The sequence below is a fragment of the Schistocerca piceifrons genome, chromosome 1 (assembly GCF_021461385.2).
Source record: "Schistocerca piceifrons isolate TAMUIC-IGC-003096 chromosome 1, iqSchPice1.1, whole genome shotgun sequence".
Taxonomy (NCBI): domain Eukaryota; kingdom Metazoa; phylum Arthropoda; class Insecta; order Orthoptera; family Acrididae; genus Schistocerca; species Schistocerca piceifrons.
The window spans coordinates 459459205-459476196 of NC_060138.1; the positions used below are offsets into that span (position 1 = coordinate 459459205).

Sequence of the window (16992 nt, forward strand, 5' to 3'; positions counted from 1 at the left end):
TTTCTAATACAGCCAAATGTTTATGTGATGCTGCACTACTTTTAATCCTGGACTTGAGTATCATTAGATTCAGAGAATAACTAAACACTGTATCATTTCCAGATGTAACAGGTATACGAGTAATAAACAACATAAAATAATAAATCTTTTGTGAATTTGTAAACAACACATCAGTTCATCTGGCATTGCTTATGTACTAAATTATTACTGAATAGCCTCTGTTTAGATTCACAATGGAAACAACAAATTATTTTATTGTGTTTTATTGCAGGATTTATGATTAGCATGGTGTACGATTAACATGACACATTTCCTGTGTTTAGGTAAGATTTCTATGCACAAGAATGCGAAAAATATAACTGAAGTAGACAAAAACAACCTCAAATTTCAGGTGGACACATTAACAGTCAGTAGTACCATCTTTTTTTAACATGAAACTGTATGTCAAGATAAAAATTGACAGTGAATTTTCAGCCAGAACCTTCTTCAGAAAAAAAAAAAAAAACACACACACACATTCACACAGGCAAGCATACCTCAGACACACTTGACTGCTATCTCCTGTCACTCTAGCTAGAAACAGATTTACAGATTCTGGCCAGAGATAGCAGTCATGTGTGCACAAGGTGTGCTTGCTTCAGTGAATGTGTGTGTGTGTTTACTTTTATGACCAACTGTGGGGAAAGAAATCAGCCATATCTACGTCAGAAGTACCATCCTCACTCGTCATGACTGCAAGTCCAATGCCTTAACAATTGCACCTACCCACTTGGTTTAGTTACCAGACTAGACGACATGACATTTGGCTGTCTGGATTTTTGTATTTCTCAGCTATGTTAATGGAGAGCTTTCAGATTGCAGATTTCTTGTTAGATTTTTGTACACGTTTTCAATGAAATATTCACCATCTCCATCAGGTGTTTGGGAAAGTTAATTGATGAAGAGGATGAGGAATTATGCAGAAATACTCAACTGAAAAGACACAATTACCTTTCTTTCAAATAAGATTTTAAATACTGAAATGTAATAAAACAAACCAATGTGTCAGTGATCTACACAAAACAGAGGTATGTTCCTAATAAACAGTCTGAAAAGTTCTATCAACAATTTGTGTGGACCAGCACACACTACATCCTCACCATACAACTATGTTTCAAGATAAACTTGATGACATGAAAATGATAGGAAAATAACTGCATACATGACATTTTGAAGTCTGTTTTGGCTAATAACATAAAAATTCTTCAATAGCGCGGTCACTGGATGGGGCTGGCTTTCTGAGTCTCTGAAAAAGAGATATGCCATACAGAAAAAAAAACTTCTATAAAAATTCAGAAAGTCTCATGCACAGTAAATAAATGGGAACTTTGTGATTGTGATTACGCCATAAATTATAGTTTTTCACAAACTGCAAGAAAAGCTAAAAAAATTTTATAAAGTGTGTTATACATAGTCTGGCTACATGTCACTTATCTCCATGTGACATAAATTAAGTACTGGCATTCAGATAAAGAAAAATAATTTGAAACATTTCATTCCTGGCACATTCATTTTCTTAGTAGTTATTGGTATAAAAATTTATTGTTTTTCAAGATGTGCACTGTCACATGTTCTACCCCACACACACCCAAAAGTGTTTAACTTTTACAAGCTTTCGGAGCCAGAGGCTCCTTTTTCTGACAAAACAGTTGAAGGGGAAGGAAGAGCAGTGAATGGAAAGGACTGGAGAAGTTTAGGGAAAGGGGTGTAGTTCAAAAAAGTCACCCAGAACCCCGGGTCAGGGGAGACTTACCAGACAGTAAGTCTCCCCTGATCTGGGATTCTGGACGACTTTCCCTAAATCTTTCCAGTCCGTTTCCTTTATCCCTCTTCCTTCCACTACAACTCTCATGCCAGAAGAAGGAGCCACTGGCTCCGAAAGCTTGTAAAAGTTCAACCGTTTTGTGTGTGTGTTCCCCTACCGCTGGGTAGTGAGATTTTTTTTATCTATCCATTTATAAAATATATACTGTAATTTCCTTTCAGTTGGGGGTCCACAATCCTGAGAAACAGGTTAAAGGAGGTGTCATTCTGCAGGGGCTGTATTTATGTATTATATTTTATTTCCTACTATTAGCCAATTTTGATCACATTTTCAGCGTATCTCATAGGGCATGTCAAAGAAGCTTCTGCAGAACAATGACTTCTTTTAACCTAAATATATGTCTATGATTTAACAACAAAAATAATAAATCCTCTTGTGGGACTTTATCCAATTATAAGTTGTAAACTGAAAAGCTGCTTTGTATTATTTGTTACATTTCACAAAGAACATGGAGTGCACACAAAATGGCATTTCATTTACTCAATACTTCTCATGGGGGTACACAAAACCATTTAATAAGTCAAATTTTGTAAAATGAAATAGAAGAGTTGAAACAGCTCATAAAAATTATAGAATCTGCAGTAAATCAGTGATTTTACAGTGCAAAAATAGTTCATGCCATACAGTGTATAGCAACATTCCATGAAAATGACAAAATGTGTGTACAAGAGGGTAAGTTTCTGATGCAACAGTAATTAATTATGGTATTTAGTTAAAAATATAGTTAATTTTTGACATACTGCCATGTTAAATCAATGTATTTTGTTCCAACATTTTTCTACTGAATAGATTTCATCACTCCAGTGTGCTTCTGCTAGATTTGTAAAATGTCGATATTCACTGCTATAGAATCTTTATAGGCCTAGCTCTCAAAAAGTTTTCTAACAATAAGTATTTTTTAATGTGGGAATATATGGAAGAGGTTAGTGAGTAGTATTAATTTTCCAACAAATCCCACAGTTTTTGCAGTGCCAAAACCTTTTAATGAAATTTGCATTGTCCTGAAGAAAGATTTTCTCTCTCCTTTTGCAGTGCTGGTTTCTTCTCAGAGACTTCTTCCTTTAATTAGTCCCAAAGAGTTTTTAGTGTTCACCATTTATTATTTAGTCCCTCACATAATAATAATAAGAGGATTATTTTTGAATCCCAGAAAATAATGGCCATAATCTTTCTGGCACATCAATACAACTTTGTCATTTTTTGTGCAAGACCACCAGCTTCCATACATTCCTCTGATTGCAACAATGCAACACCTCTACTACATAAAGCTTTTTCATAGTTAATTCTTGGTGTAGAATCTGTTACACTGTTTTCTCTGATACATCTATGGCATCAGCTTTTTCCTAAGTCATAACAATCACCTTCAAGAGTAACACAATTGTGTTTGAAGATAGCAACCCATTTCTTAGCTGCTGAAATGAAGGTGCAACCTCGTTGTAAATCTTCACCAAATTTGGATGGATTTCTGTTGTAAATACACCATCCAAAACGAAGAAAAAAGTATGACCATGCAGTATTTTAGTTTGTCTATTTGAAAGGAATATTAATAACTAAATACTCTGAAAAGTCATACAAACAAAAACTTATGAATATAAACTTGACATATTTTGTTGTATATCAGCATAATAAAAAGCAAATTTAATTGCATAACTCCATCTCTCTGCCACGCCACAAATTTCAATTTGTCCTCACGAACTATTTAACATTACATATGGTCAGTTGTGTGGCAGCAGCTCTGTTAGAAGCATCAGTAGAATAATTTTTGATAAATAAGAAGACTCTGCCTGTGCCCGTTCAAATGAGTTAATTTACATATCTTTGTTTGCATACATTACATATAAATCTGTTAATGCTCTCAGCAAATGTACAATGTACATGTAGTGCACAACACCATCAAAAATTCATGTTGGTCTTGGAGATTTATTAAAACTGACTTTATGATTTTTTGACTGAAAGTAGAAACTGTCACGAACATATGAGAACCATCATGGGGATGTGTAAAATGGCAGACACATGAACAAGAATACAAGTTTTATATCATCTTCACATGAAGAACTCATCAGTTTCAAACATCAAGTAAGAGCACCGCCAGTACTTTTTAGGCCTACAAAACACTGTACAATAACAGCAGAGGAGACATTTAATGAAAGTATTATATTGGACAGTGACTATACGCTTTGTTGATATAACTTTCTGACTTAATCCTACTCATAACTTACAATAACAACAAAACATCAAATACTTTGCACATAAACTAAAATTAATATTATTGTCTCCTCTGTTTATTTGGCCATTAATACTGATTTATCAGACATGTGACTACAGTTTCATAATTGTACATAAAATTATTGAGAACAGCTATTTTTATGGTCCAATGAGGAATTCATGTTAAACCACATACACAAAAATAAACACCTTTCTCCTTCACCATACAAACATAGAACGGAAAGGTCAATATGCATTCTATCACCTAGATGATAGAGATTTTGTCCCTGATTTTCCATCCTTTTGCATTAAACTCCATATACTAATAGAAGTTCACATTACATTATTATCTTGTTTACCATCACATGAAAGGTGAAAAACTATGAAGGTTTCTTATATTTAGTTCTATACTATTTGTGCACTATAAAAAACAACATCTCTTAATCTCAAAAATAAAACAAGCTTGGTCATTCAAGGTATCAAATTTTGAGCTTCACATCAGATGTTATTAATGCCACATAACTTAATAATTTCTTGGACACTAGGTTAACTAATTTTCTCTAATCTTACCCATGAAATGAAGTTGATTAACTTTTAAGGCTGTTACGTGTTGTGAGACACTTTTGTGTCACATACGTGTTACATCTCACAATCAATTATTTGCACTAATCTTTTCCTGCACTTGCTCCTCTTGTTCTTTTAGTTAAATAGCTTCTGTACAAAAGATGCTCTCCATATTTTCCACATCATGCAATAAATGTAAAGATTATAATCATATGAACAATGATAATTCTGAACAATGAACACCAGAAAAATAAAGTCTCCCAATGTTCTAAAACATCCCTAATACTGATAATTGGTTTTGTACATAAAATACATTTCTATTATGATGTACAAAATCATACAGATTAATAACATAAGCAAGATATTTGTAAAACTCGTTAAGTGATTTTATTTTGCAAAATACTACTTCTCTTTCATCTAACATCTCCAGTTTTTATACAAGTAGAAGAAGAAATACATATGCTACAGCTGGAGGCTATGCAGAAATGTCTTGACCATTTGTAGCTGGAGGCTGGTACTGGCATGATCTGTAGATGGTCTGAAGTGGCACATGAAGCAGTTCCACAACTTGAGGCAAGTTTGGCTCTGGAAAGTTTAAAAAGAAAACAGTTGAATATTGACATACCTAGCTCTGTTTCAGTTAGAAGAGCAAAATAGCATTGTTGTTAAAACAACATGTTCAGTAATAAATAATACCACCGTGTAGGAAGTATATGAGGTGCTACATTATCCATCTGAATTCTAGTTTTTTTGTCTCCATTTGTAGGTAGTTGGGTAAAACAATAAGAACAAAAATTCCACTTTCTATTATAGAAAGGGTTCCAGAAACCACATAGAAATTGTAAACATCTTGTATTGTGGCAACTTGTTATTTGACTGCAATAGTGTAAGACGGATTTTTGTAATTGTAAGAATTAAGATGTTCACTATGGTCCAGTTATAAGTTTATCTTTTAGTTGTGTTAACTATGCTTCAGTTTTTGCCCTTTGCCAGTGCATTCCTTTCATCGGAGAACACTGAAATTTTTGAAACGCTCTTTGGAGGTTATAAATCTGGTTTATTAAAGGTGTTACAAGATTTTCTGAGCAAAATAATTTCAGGTAACAGTTGATGATGATGAAATTGGTTTCAGGGCACTCAATGTCGTGCTTATCAGTGTTCTTGCAGCACATGAATCAATGCATTTAACCATTTGGGTATCAATGGGTTCTGCCTGAAACCTGCATTTCATTATTGTTATTACTATTATTATTTTTATTTAAGAACCAGTGCCTTTAGCATGAAACCACTGATGCTGTTGCGAGACAGAGTACACTGAAGTACTTCTATGAATGTAGCACGTTGTGGCAGTCATTTATAGTGTTCAAAGCCACAAACAATGTGGAGATTGTGCTATGGAATACTAGGTGATTGTGTCCTGCAGTTTTATTTATTTATTATTATTTTTTTAAAGGGAGGATACCACTGATAGTGAAATTAAATGTGTCTAATGTTATTGCAATTAAATTTGCGTTTTGACTACTGCTTTTATGATTGGCTTCTAAAATGAAAGCATTTGGGCAGTATGTAGTTTTGATACTAAATTTGTTAAATTCTAGGCCCACTTTTGCTTGTTATTTACAACTGTAATTTGTGTTAGGAATTATCAGTTCATCGAAGTTTTGAGGTGTAGGATTGTGCCAGGAAAAAACTGAATTTGCTTTCAAATGTAACACATGAAATAGTGGATGGTTGGAAACTTTGTTCTAGTGGTTTCAGAGTGAAATCACCTCCTCGAAACCATTGGTTGTTTACTTTTTGCCAATGTCTTCTTGTATTTGTAGCTTACAGTAATAAAAGAGATTGCTTCCATTAAAAATTTTAAAATTATATATTTTTCATATCACTGTGAATCAAAGAGTTAATGGGGGAGACGAAATATTTATTTATGAGAATGATCACACTAAGAAATTGATCTAATGACTTGTTTGGTCACAAACAATCAATCAAGGTGAGCATAAATTAGCAATTGCATGTTTCAATAGCCACATGATGCAGGTGTGCAACAAGGAAGTATCCCAGTCATATGACAGTAATAGGTGGTATATTCATGACTGGGACAACTGTATATTCACTAATAATAGCAACAACAAATAGTCAAGAACAACAATACCGAATGAATTCTCTCACTAGATGAACAGGTCACATGCAATATAAATATTTAGTTCTTTTAGCAACAAACATATCAAAACTATTAGGAAAGAGGTAGGGTTCCAGAATCATGATTTAATGTCTACTCAATACAAAAAGAAATATTTAAAAAGAATAAGAGGCATTTTATGATTGTCACAGCATAAAGCCACAGCATAAGTAAATAAAATAACATCATTTCAAATATGGCATGCATAAATTGAGTAGTAATACTATTTTTAATTTGTTGTCCACTAAATTCTGAGCAAACACACCTCTAATTAACTTGCTAATCCATATTTTAATATAAACATTTGGAAAATGCTTACAGTTGCACCTGATGGACAAAAGGGGCTATAGAGAGATTGGGAGATAGTGTTTAGAGGCAACTTAGGCATCAATAAGAAGATTTATCTGAAAGTTTGAGGGGAACTTCCATTATCAGACACCAAGCGAGGTGCCATAGTTCTTAAGACACTGCTGTCACATTTGAGAGAAATGAGTTCAAATCCTTATATTGCCATCCAGAAAACATTTTCTGTGGTTTACCTACATTGCTTAAAGCACATGCTGGAATACAGTCCATTACCTTCCCAATCTCTTCCAGTCCAAGCTTGTGCTTTCAGTCTCCAGTGCTGTCAGTAGGATGTTAAACCATAACCCTCCATTTTCCTTCCCAATACAAGACTGTCCTGTGTGCTAACAACAACTGATCATTGGATAAACTCTGAAGATTGTATTTATTTAGACCCCTGCAAAAAAGGTTTTCCATCAACATTTGGGCTGGAACTGATTGGTTTTTCTTGTGGGACAATAGAGCCAGTGTGTGCTCAGTTTCTGCACTCACAGAACAACTGGACACAGTACTGCTTTCTGCGTGCAGTGACTTGTGGTTCCAGAGTGCTGCACCAGCACATTTCAGTGTTGAAATGAGAAACAGTTAAGAGCTGGCTTTGACGAACAACATAGGGCAGATTGAGCTAGAACTATTGCATGATCAGCACATTCATTTGATTTAATGTGAACAGTGAACAGTGTTTCTGTGGTGTGTGTGTGTGTGTGTGTGTGTGTGTGAGAGAGAGAGCGGGGGGGGGGGGGGGGGGGGGGGGGGGGGTGAGGAGAGTGTGTGTTACAGGCCAAGAGTTGGCTTACATTATTTCAGTTAGCACCAAAGCTGAGAGGCTTTCTCAGTTAGCAATGCTTTTTACATCAATGGTGACAACCAAGGTGTGTAGTGGGTGTGGGATGGGCACAGATTTCAGACAATCTACGAAATGGTTGGTATCTTTGATATAGGAGAGGAGTCTTTGTACTATGGATTACCGAACATTTACCTGCCTTAGTTGATAAGCACCTGCCTTAGTTGATAAGCACCTGCAACCCACAGTACAAAGACTCCCCTCCTATATCAAAGATACCAATCATTTCCTACATTGCGTGAAATCTGTGCCCATCCCACTCCCACCAAACACCTTGCTTGTTGACATTGATGCCACCTCCCTCTATACCAACATGTCCCACATACTTGATCTGTCTGCTGCTGAACATTTCCTCAGTCAGTGACACCTGATTCTAAACCTATGGCATTCTTCCCACTCAGCTTAATCAACTTCATACTTACCAACAACTGCTTCACTTTTGAGGGGCAAACATACAAACAAATCAGGGGTACGGCCATGGTAACTAGGATGGCTTCTTTCTATGCCAACTTTTTCATGGGTTACTTGGAGGGGGCGTTCCTGGGAACCATAAGCCTTTAGCCCCTCATTTGATTTAGATACATTGATGACATCTTTACCATATGGAGTCATGGCGATGCTGACCTTTTAAAATTCCTGGAATCCCTGAATACCTTCTCCCAATTAAATTCCACATGGTCCTATTCTGAATCCTATGCCACTTTCCTTGATGTTGATCTCATCCTCACCAAAGGCCACCTACACACTTCCACCCACATTAAACCTACCAACAAACAACAGTACTTATATTTTGACAGTTGCCATCCTTTCCATGTCAAACATTTCCTCCCATACAACCTTGGCATCCAAGGCAAATATTTGTTCAGATGTAGACTCTATACAGCAATACACCATTATTCTCACCTCAGCTGTCACTGCAAGCAATTACCCCACCAGCCTAGTTCAAAAGTAGATTTCCTGGGGCATCATATCCAACCCTGGCACTGCTGGTCCATCCAAAAAACAACTTTGGAGCACACCACTGGTGACTCAGTATTATCCTGGTCTGGAATGTATTAATCACCAATTTCAACAGGTCTATGAATTCCTAAAATCATGCCCTAAAATGAGATTAATTCTGTCTGAAATTTTTCCGACCACACCTAGATGTGACCGTTCCCACTGCAATACTTGCCCTATGCACCCTCCTACCACCATCTATAGCAACCCAGTAACTGGAAAAACATAGTATCAAAGGGAGAGCCACCTGTGAAACAACACATGTCATATGCCAGCCATTATTAAACACTGTTCAGCCCCTTACATCGGCGTGACTACCACTAAATTATCAATTAGGATCAATGGGAATAAGCAGAGGGTGTATACTGGCAACACACAATATCCTGTTGCAGACCATGCTCTACAACAGGACAATCGAGAGCTGGGCTATTGTTTCACCACACGTGCCACATCTAGATTCTTCCCCTAGACACCAGTTTCTCAGAACTCCGCAGGTGGGAACTAGCACTACAACATGTCCTTGGTTCTCGCCACCCACTTGGCCTTAATTTATTTTAATTCCTTCTGTTTCAGTATTTCCACATTAACTACTGTTTTGTCTACTCTGTTTTAGTTTTCTACATCTTTCATTGTCTTACCCACTTACTTTTCACTGACCCCCCCCCCCCCCTTCCCACCTCTATTATGCACAATGCCCTTAGCTTTTCACTCTTATGAAACCATGCATGACATTTAAGCAGTAATCTCTATCTTTCAAATGTCATCTGATGCAGTTCCTTCCAATCAGTCTTTCCTTCTCATCGTGTGTGGTATGTCTCCCCTGACCTGCAGTTCTGGGTGACTTTCCCAAAATCTACCTCTTTTCTTGACCTCGCCAGTTTTTTCCTTCACCCCTCTTCCTTCCCCTCAACCCCTCTGCCTGAAGAAGGAGCTGCTGGCTCCAAAAGCTTGCCTAATTACAACCTTCTTTTGCATGTGTGTTCTGCTACTGCTTGGTGAGTAGATTTTTTTATCTACTCAATTAAATTATTAATGATATGAATATAGAGGGAAACATTCCACGTGGGAAAAATATATATAAAAACACAGATGATGTGACTTACCGAACGAAAGTGCTGGCAGGTCGATAGACACACAAACAAACACAAACATACACATGAAATTCAAGCTTTCGCAACAAACTGTTGCCTCATCAGGAAAGAGGGAAGGAGAGGGAAAGACAAAAGGATGTGGGTTTTCGTCTTTCCCTCTCCTTCCCTCTTTCCTGATGAGGCAACAGTTTGTTGCGAAAGCTTGAATTTCATGTGTATGTTTGTGTGTCTATCAACCTGCCAGCACTTTCGTTCGGTAAGTCACATCATCTGTGTTTTTAGATATACAATTAAATTATTAAATGGATAAATGTGAACCATGGCAATGTTATTACCAAATGTGTCCAAACAGGACCACTGTACCGTTATTTTTTCTTGGTTGTTGAAGGACAAACAATGGTAGACATCCATTGGAGGATGAAGAATGTGGATGGGGCAGCACACCTGTCAAAAACCAACTGCAACATTAGGTGCTGCTGCTTCATGTAAAAGAACGTCCCCATATCGCAAACATCGCACCACAGAAGTTACTCCAACTGGAGTGAGAGACATTTGGACACTCACACCATGTGATTATCATGCCTTTGGTCCCTTAAAATAGGCCCTAAAGGGTCAATGATTCCTGTCAGATGAAGATGTGCAGCAGGCAGTTACAGACTTCTTCATGCAACAGGACATGGTGTTTTATCAAACGGGTATCCTCAAACTGGTGTGTTGACAGGGTGGTTGCCTCAATGCACGTGGAAATTTTGCCTGATTGGTATATGGATTCTGTATTGTATGGCCTTCGAACAGAAACTTTTTGATCACCCCTTATAGACTCCTGTCATGCTCAACAGAGCTGGATGGTCATTACTGCTAACATTAAGCATGTAATAAGTATCCAAGTAACACATATAAATTTATTAAAAAGACTTATAACAGAGAGGCAGCAGCTTTTTCAGAAGTTTCAGTTACAATGGTACTGCAAACATTGAAAGCAATGAAAAAATTACAATTGTCATCAGGAAAAAGCAAATCTGGTGTTCCATGGTTCAGAGCATGGAATGTTGGATCTTATAAATGGGTAAGTGTGTTGATGTATTTGAAGAGTGTGATACATAGTTTGAAACTTGATGTAGTGGGAATTAGTGAGGTGAGGTTGCAGGGAAGAACAAGACCTCTGATAAGGTGAGTACTGAGTTATCAAGAAAAAATTTAAAAAAAGGTAATGCAGGAGTACTGATAATAATTAATAAGAAACCAGGAATGTGGGTGGACAACTATGAACAGCATAATGAATATATTATCATAGCCAAAATAAACGCAAAGCCAACATCCATCACAGCAGTACTAGTTTACGTGCCTTCTAGCACCAAAGATGATAAAGAGATTGAAAGAATGTATGATAAGACAAAAAAAATGAGGTAGTTAAAGAAGATGAAAACAACTGTGATGGAGAACTGGAATTACATAATAGGAAAAGGGAAAGAAGGGAAATGGGAAGATAATATGGACTGAAGGAAAGGAAGTTAGGACAGACTCATTACTATGACTTGGGTTAAGGATAATGAAAGGAATCTGTATACATGGAAGAGACCTGGGGATATGAGGCAGTTTCAGATAAATTATACAGGGTGTTTCAGGAGGAATGTCATATAATTTGTGAGGTGATGCTACCATTTGAAAATAAACTGCAGAAGTCCTATGAACAAGTGTTCAATGTTTGATCATTATAGAAATGGAGCGGGTTGAAGACTACACATATCCATGAATGGATATGAATACAAGTGTGAATATTACTTACCAAAATGTTGTATAGGCGCTGTGATGGGCAGAATAATGATGAAGCAGACAACTGATCCATCCTAAAAGAGGTGTGGGGATTCTCCAACAGATTGCAGCACTGTGATATCGCACAGAGGCAACAGCTGCAGGCATATCCATTGTGCAATAATGGGTTGGATCAGTGAGCAATCATGAGGCAATACACTTTATATGCAGATGAGGCTACATTTACATGCGATGGTATGATCAACACCTGCGATCCTCATATATGGGCAATGGAGAAACCACATGACACTAAGGAAACAAAATCCTAAGTTAGGTTCTCAGTGAACATCTGGTGTGGTACGACTGACGGTTTGGTGATAGGGCCTGTGTTCCTGCCAAATTGCATGACAGGTACAGCATAAGCACATTTCCTGGTAGAGGACCTACCTGTGCTTTTGGAAGATGTGGATTTAGAGCATCAAAGGCAAATGTACCTGCAACATGATGGATCATTGACTCACTGTAACAGACAAGTATCCCAGTATCTGAATAACACATTTCCTCTACAGTGGCCATGGCAGATCCATTAACTGGCCAGCTATATCACATGATCTAACCCCATTAGGCTTCTGTTTATGGGGCTGGTTAAAAAGGGATGTGTATGCTATGAAGGTGGATACGTGTGAAGAACTTGTCGCTCATGTCACTGATGCTGTTACGTGCATTAAACACTAAGATGATGTTTGATGTGCAGCACAACACACCTTCCAACTTGTTGACAAATCCACCAAGATGGGTAGGGGGAATTTTTGAACACCTCTTATAAAATTAATCGGTCATCTGTCCAACCATTATTCCATTCACAACAGCATCTACACAGTACTTCAGTAAGTAATGTTCACATTTTTCTTCATAATCATTTACAGATGTGTGCAGTCTTTAATACACTCCATTTCTGCAATGATGGAAAATCGGACATATGTTCATAGGACTTTTATGGTATATTTTTACATGTAGAATCACCTCACAAATTATGTAACATTCCTCCAGAATCAACCTGTATAATAGTAGGACAGAGATTATGACATTTCCAAGCACAGATGTGGTCTCTGATGATAAGTTATTGGTTACGAACTGCAGATTAAAACTGAAGAAATCGTAGAAAAGTAAGCAACTAAGGAGATGTGATCTGAATAAATTAACAGTCCGCTAGTTGTTGAGAGTGTCAAAAGGAGCATTAGGTATTGATTGACTGAACCAGGGGAAAGAAATATGAGGGCTGTTCAATAAAGAATGATCACAATTTTTCTTTGACAACATACCTTTACTCATCCTCATAATTTTGATGGCCGTTCTCAAAGTAGTCTCCCATGAATGCGATGCACTTGTCCCAGCATTTCTGCCAGTCTTCAAATACAGTCTTCTGATGATTGCTAATGCCTTCCACAAAGGCCTTTCTTCATGTTGGGGAACAGGAAAAAGTTACATGGGGCTAAATCCGGACTATAGGGAGGGGAGGGATGCATTTCACATTGATTTTTGCAAGATATTCAGCAGCAACATTGGCAATATGCGGCCGCACATTATTGTGGTGCAGCATCCAGCCTGCTTCATGGAAATGTGATCTTTTGCACCTGATATGGACTTGTAATGTTTTCAGGACATCCCTGTAGTATTGTCCAGTTACTGATGTGTGTGCAGGTACAACATATTCCATGAACATCAAAGAATGAGATGACCATAACTTTCCCAGCAGAAGCAACCACTTTTGCTCTTTTGGGGGTTGGTGATGAAGGAGATTTCCACACTGAGCTTTGCTGTTTGCTCTCAGGATCAAAATGATATCGCCAAGTTTCATCAGCAGTGATTACATTTGAAAGAAACTCTTGATCTTCCTCTAACATCAACTTTAGCTGCATGCAGACCTGCTTGCGAAAGTTCTTCTGTTCAGGAACTGACAGTCCTGGAACCCATCGCATAAAAACACACGTCATGTGTAATTTTTCTGTCAGCAACATGTGGGTGGCACCCAATGAAATGTTCAGTGTTTCAGAAAGTGATCTTAAGAGAATTTGTCGATCCTCTCCCACAATGACAGCAGCAATGTTGATGTTTTCCTCCATAAGAGCAGTAACTGGAGCATCGGGTCCACCTTCCTTCGAAATTGATTGTCTCCCTTCTTTAAACATTTTAAACCACCTTCAAGCTGTGCTGTAGGGAAGAACAGACTCTCCATAGGCCTCCTGTAAAATTGTATAGGCCTTAGCTGAAGATTTGTTGAGACCAAAGCAGAATTTCAAAGCCACATATTGTTCCTCACGTATTACCTCCATAGCAACAGTAGTCGATACTGAACATGTCTGACCTTGCCTGACCTTGCCTGCCTCTCACAGGTGGGAATCAGGAGTCCCAACAATGAAACTAATATGGTGTGTTTGTTTCATATTAAGCTAACAGAATATCATAAGATTAAATTTTTGCACAAGAAATTATGACCTTAAAAAAATTATGATCATTCTTTATTGAATAGCCCTCGTACAATAGAAGATGGGTGGGTGGCCCTGAGAGATGAAATAGTGAAGGTAACAGAAAATCAAGAAGAATGTAATAATTCCCATGCTGAAGGAGGCAAGTGCTGAAAGATGTGAATATCACCAGACGATCAGCTTGGTAAGTCACAACTGCAAAATGCTGACACAAATTATTTGCTGAATATTAAAAAAAAAAAAGTGATGGAAGTCGACCTTGTGGAAGATCATTTTGTGTTCCAGAGAAATGTAGGTACACATGAGGCACTAATGACCTTTTGATGTAGCTTAGCGGATAGACTAAATAATGGAAAACCTAGATTTGTAGGATTTGTAAATTTAGAGAAAGCTTTTGACAATATTAACTGGGATACACTCTTTGAAAATGTACAGGTAGTAGGGATAAAAACACAAGGAGAAAAAGATTACTTGCAACGTATTCAGAAACCAGATGGCAGTTACTAAGAGACAAAGGACATGAATAGTCAGCAAATGATGATCGAAGGGATCACTGTGTAAAGTAGAAATCTATGAATATCAGTCACTGAATGCTGGTCCCTGTTTTGACAGGACCAGAGATGGAATCTTCCTACACATCAGTCAGGGAGCCAAAGATGGTGTAATGTAGCACTGAAACTGGTAGCTCAAATAAAATAATAATTGGAAATACACAGACACAAGCAGACATAGAGGAGGCCATTCTGTCTGAGATACCTCATTGTGTTTGAGCTCAGAATATATTATAAGAAATGTCTGCTTGTGTCTGTGTATGTGTGGATGGATGTGTGTGTGTGTGTGTGTGTGTGTGTGTGTGTGTGTGTGCGCGAGTGTATACCTGTCCTTTTTTCCCCCTAAGGTAAGTCTTTCCGCTCCCGGGATTGGAATGACTCCTTACCCTCTCCCTTAAAACCCACATCCTTTCGTCTTTCCCTCTCCTTCCCTCTTTCCTGGTGAAGCAACCGTTTGTTGCGAAAGCTTGAATTTTGTGTGTATGTTTGTGTTTGTTTGTGTGTCTATCGACCTGCCAGCACTTTCGTTTGGTAAGTCACATCATCTTTGTTTTTAGATATATTTTTCCCACATGGAATGTTTCCCTCTATTATATTCAAGTAAGAGTTAAGTTTTACATGACCAATGTTTTTGGAACCAATGCTGGTTGACATAGAGGAGGCCATTCTGTCTGAGATACCTCATTGTGTTTGAGCTCAGAATATATTATAAGATTTTACAGGAGACGGATGTTGATCACATTGGATGACAGCATTCTTATAGAAGAATTTGACCATTTTCTTCCAACTACTGGGCAAGGAGTTTTGGTTGGGGGATCTGTATGTCATACATTATGTTTAAGAGAGGGACTAACTCAGTGATAAAAAGTGTCTAGATACAGTTTTTGCTCCACTGGCAGCCTTTACATTTGACCAGAATATCTTTAGGTTTTGTGAGACCTCTTTTGATAAGATTTTACTACAGAATCATTTAAGGCATCACACATTGTCCTGAAACCCAAACACATTTCAATTGGTATCTTTTTTTGTATACTCCTATGCTTTGCTTTACATCTGATTTCACAATGCTAGAAAACTGCAGTGCTATACAAAAGACCTGAAGAGGGTCAATACCTGGTGCTGGGATTGCTGACTGACCCTCACAATAAAGAAATGTAATATTTTGCATATAAAAAGCAGGAAGCCCAATTATTACTTGGTTGCACAAGAAACAATGGCAGCAGTCACATCCATTAAAGATCTGTGTAAATTTTTAAGTAGTTTTTTAAAGTGGAATGGCCACATAAAACTAACTGCAGGTAAGGCAGAAGCCAGACTGAGATTCACCGGAACAATCCACAGCCATGAATGAAGCAGCTTACAAAACCCTCATTTGCCCAATACTTAAATATTGCTGATCAGTCTGAGAGCCACATCAGATAGGATTGATAGGGGGAATAGAGAAGATCCAAAGAAGAGCAGCACGTTTTGCACAGATTCATACAGTAAGTGCAAAAGCATCTTGGAGATGCTCATTCAACAGTAATGGCAGATGCTGCAAGAGAGCCATAGTGCATCACTGCATGGTTTACTGTTAAAATTCCGAGAGTGTTTCTTCCTTGAAGAGTCAACTCATATATTGCTTCCTCCTACATAAAATTCACAAAAAGGCTTTAAAGGTAGACAGAATAGAGGGGAAGTGATAGTAGTACACAAAGTACCCTTCTCTGCCACACACTAGAAGATAGCTTGAAGAGTATAGATGTAATATTCTTAGCAGAAGTCACTGTTTCTTTACAGAGAGTATATAGCATGTAGGGTCCTTCACATCATAAACTGATCTCCTAGGTGCATATCTAACCAATTATTGGTCAACAACACTTTTAAATTGGAGGCCCTCTATATGCTCCTATGCTCCTACCCATAGCTAAGGGTTTCAGTTATTTCTTGCGATATGACTCTATGGCCTCTTTACTGTGCATTCTGCTAGTTTTCTGTCAAACTACTTGCGTAAAGGAAACCAGCCTCATTGAGTGACTGTAAGGTAATTTAGAATGACTTACATAAAATTAAAGAAACCTTTGGAGAAATGAGGACCACTTGTATGAATATCAAGACCTCAGATGGAAATCC

General features: G+C 37.6%; 1 protein-coding gene across 4 annotated transcripts in view; it reads right to left on the reverse strand.

Moving 5' to 3' along the window:
- Window positions 1-2563: 2563 nt before the first annotated feature.
- LOC124793147 (uncharacterized protein YJR142W) overlaps window positions 2564-16992 on the reverse strand; it is a 287324-nt gene continuing 272895 nt past the window's right edge. For 2 of the 4 annotated variants that reach the window (XM_047257997.1, XM_047257998.1), the window contains one exon: window positions 2566-5218. In XM_047257997.1, the coding sequence (XP_047113953.1) occupies window positions 5109-5218 (110 nt within the window). In that variant the 3' untranslated portion in view covers window positions 2566-5108. Of the gene's footprint in view, window positions 5219-16992 lie in introns of all 4 variants that reach the window. The other 2 variants (XM_047257999.1, XR_007016578.1) reach the window with 2 other exon arrangements.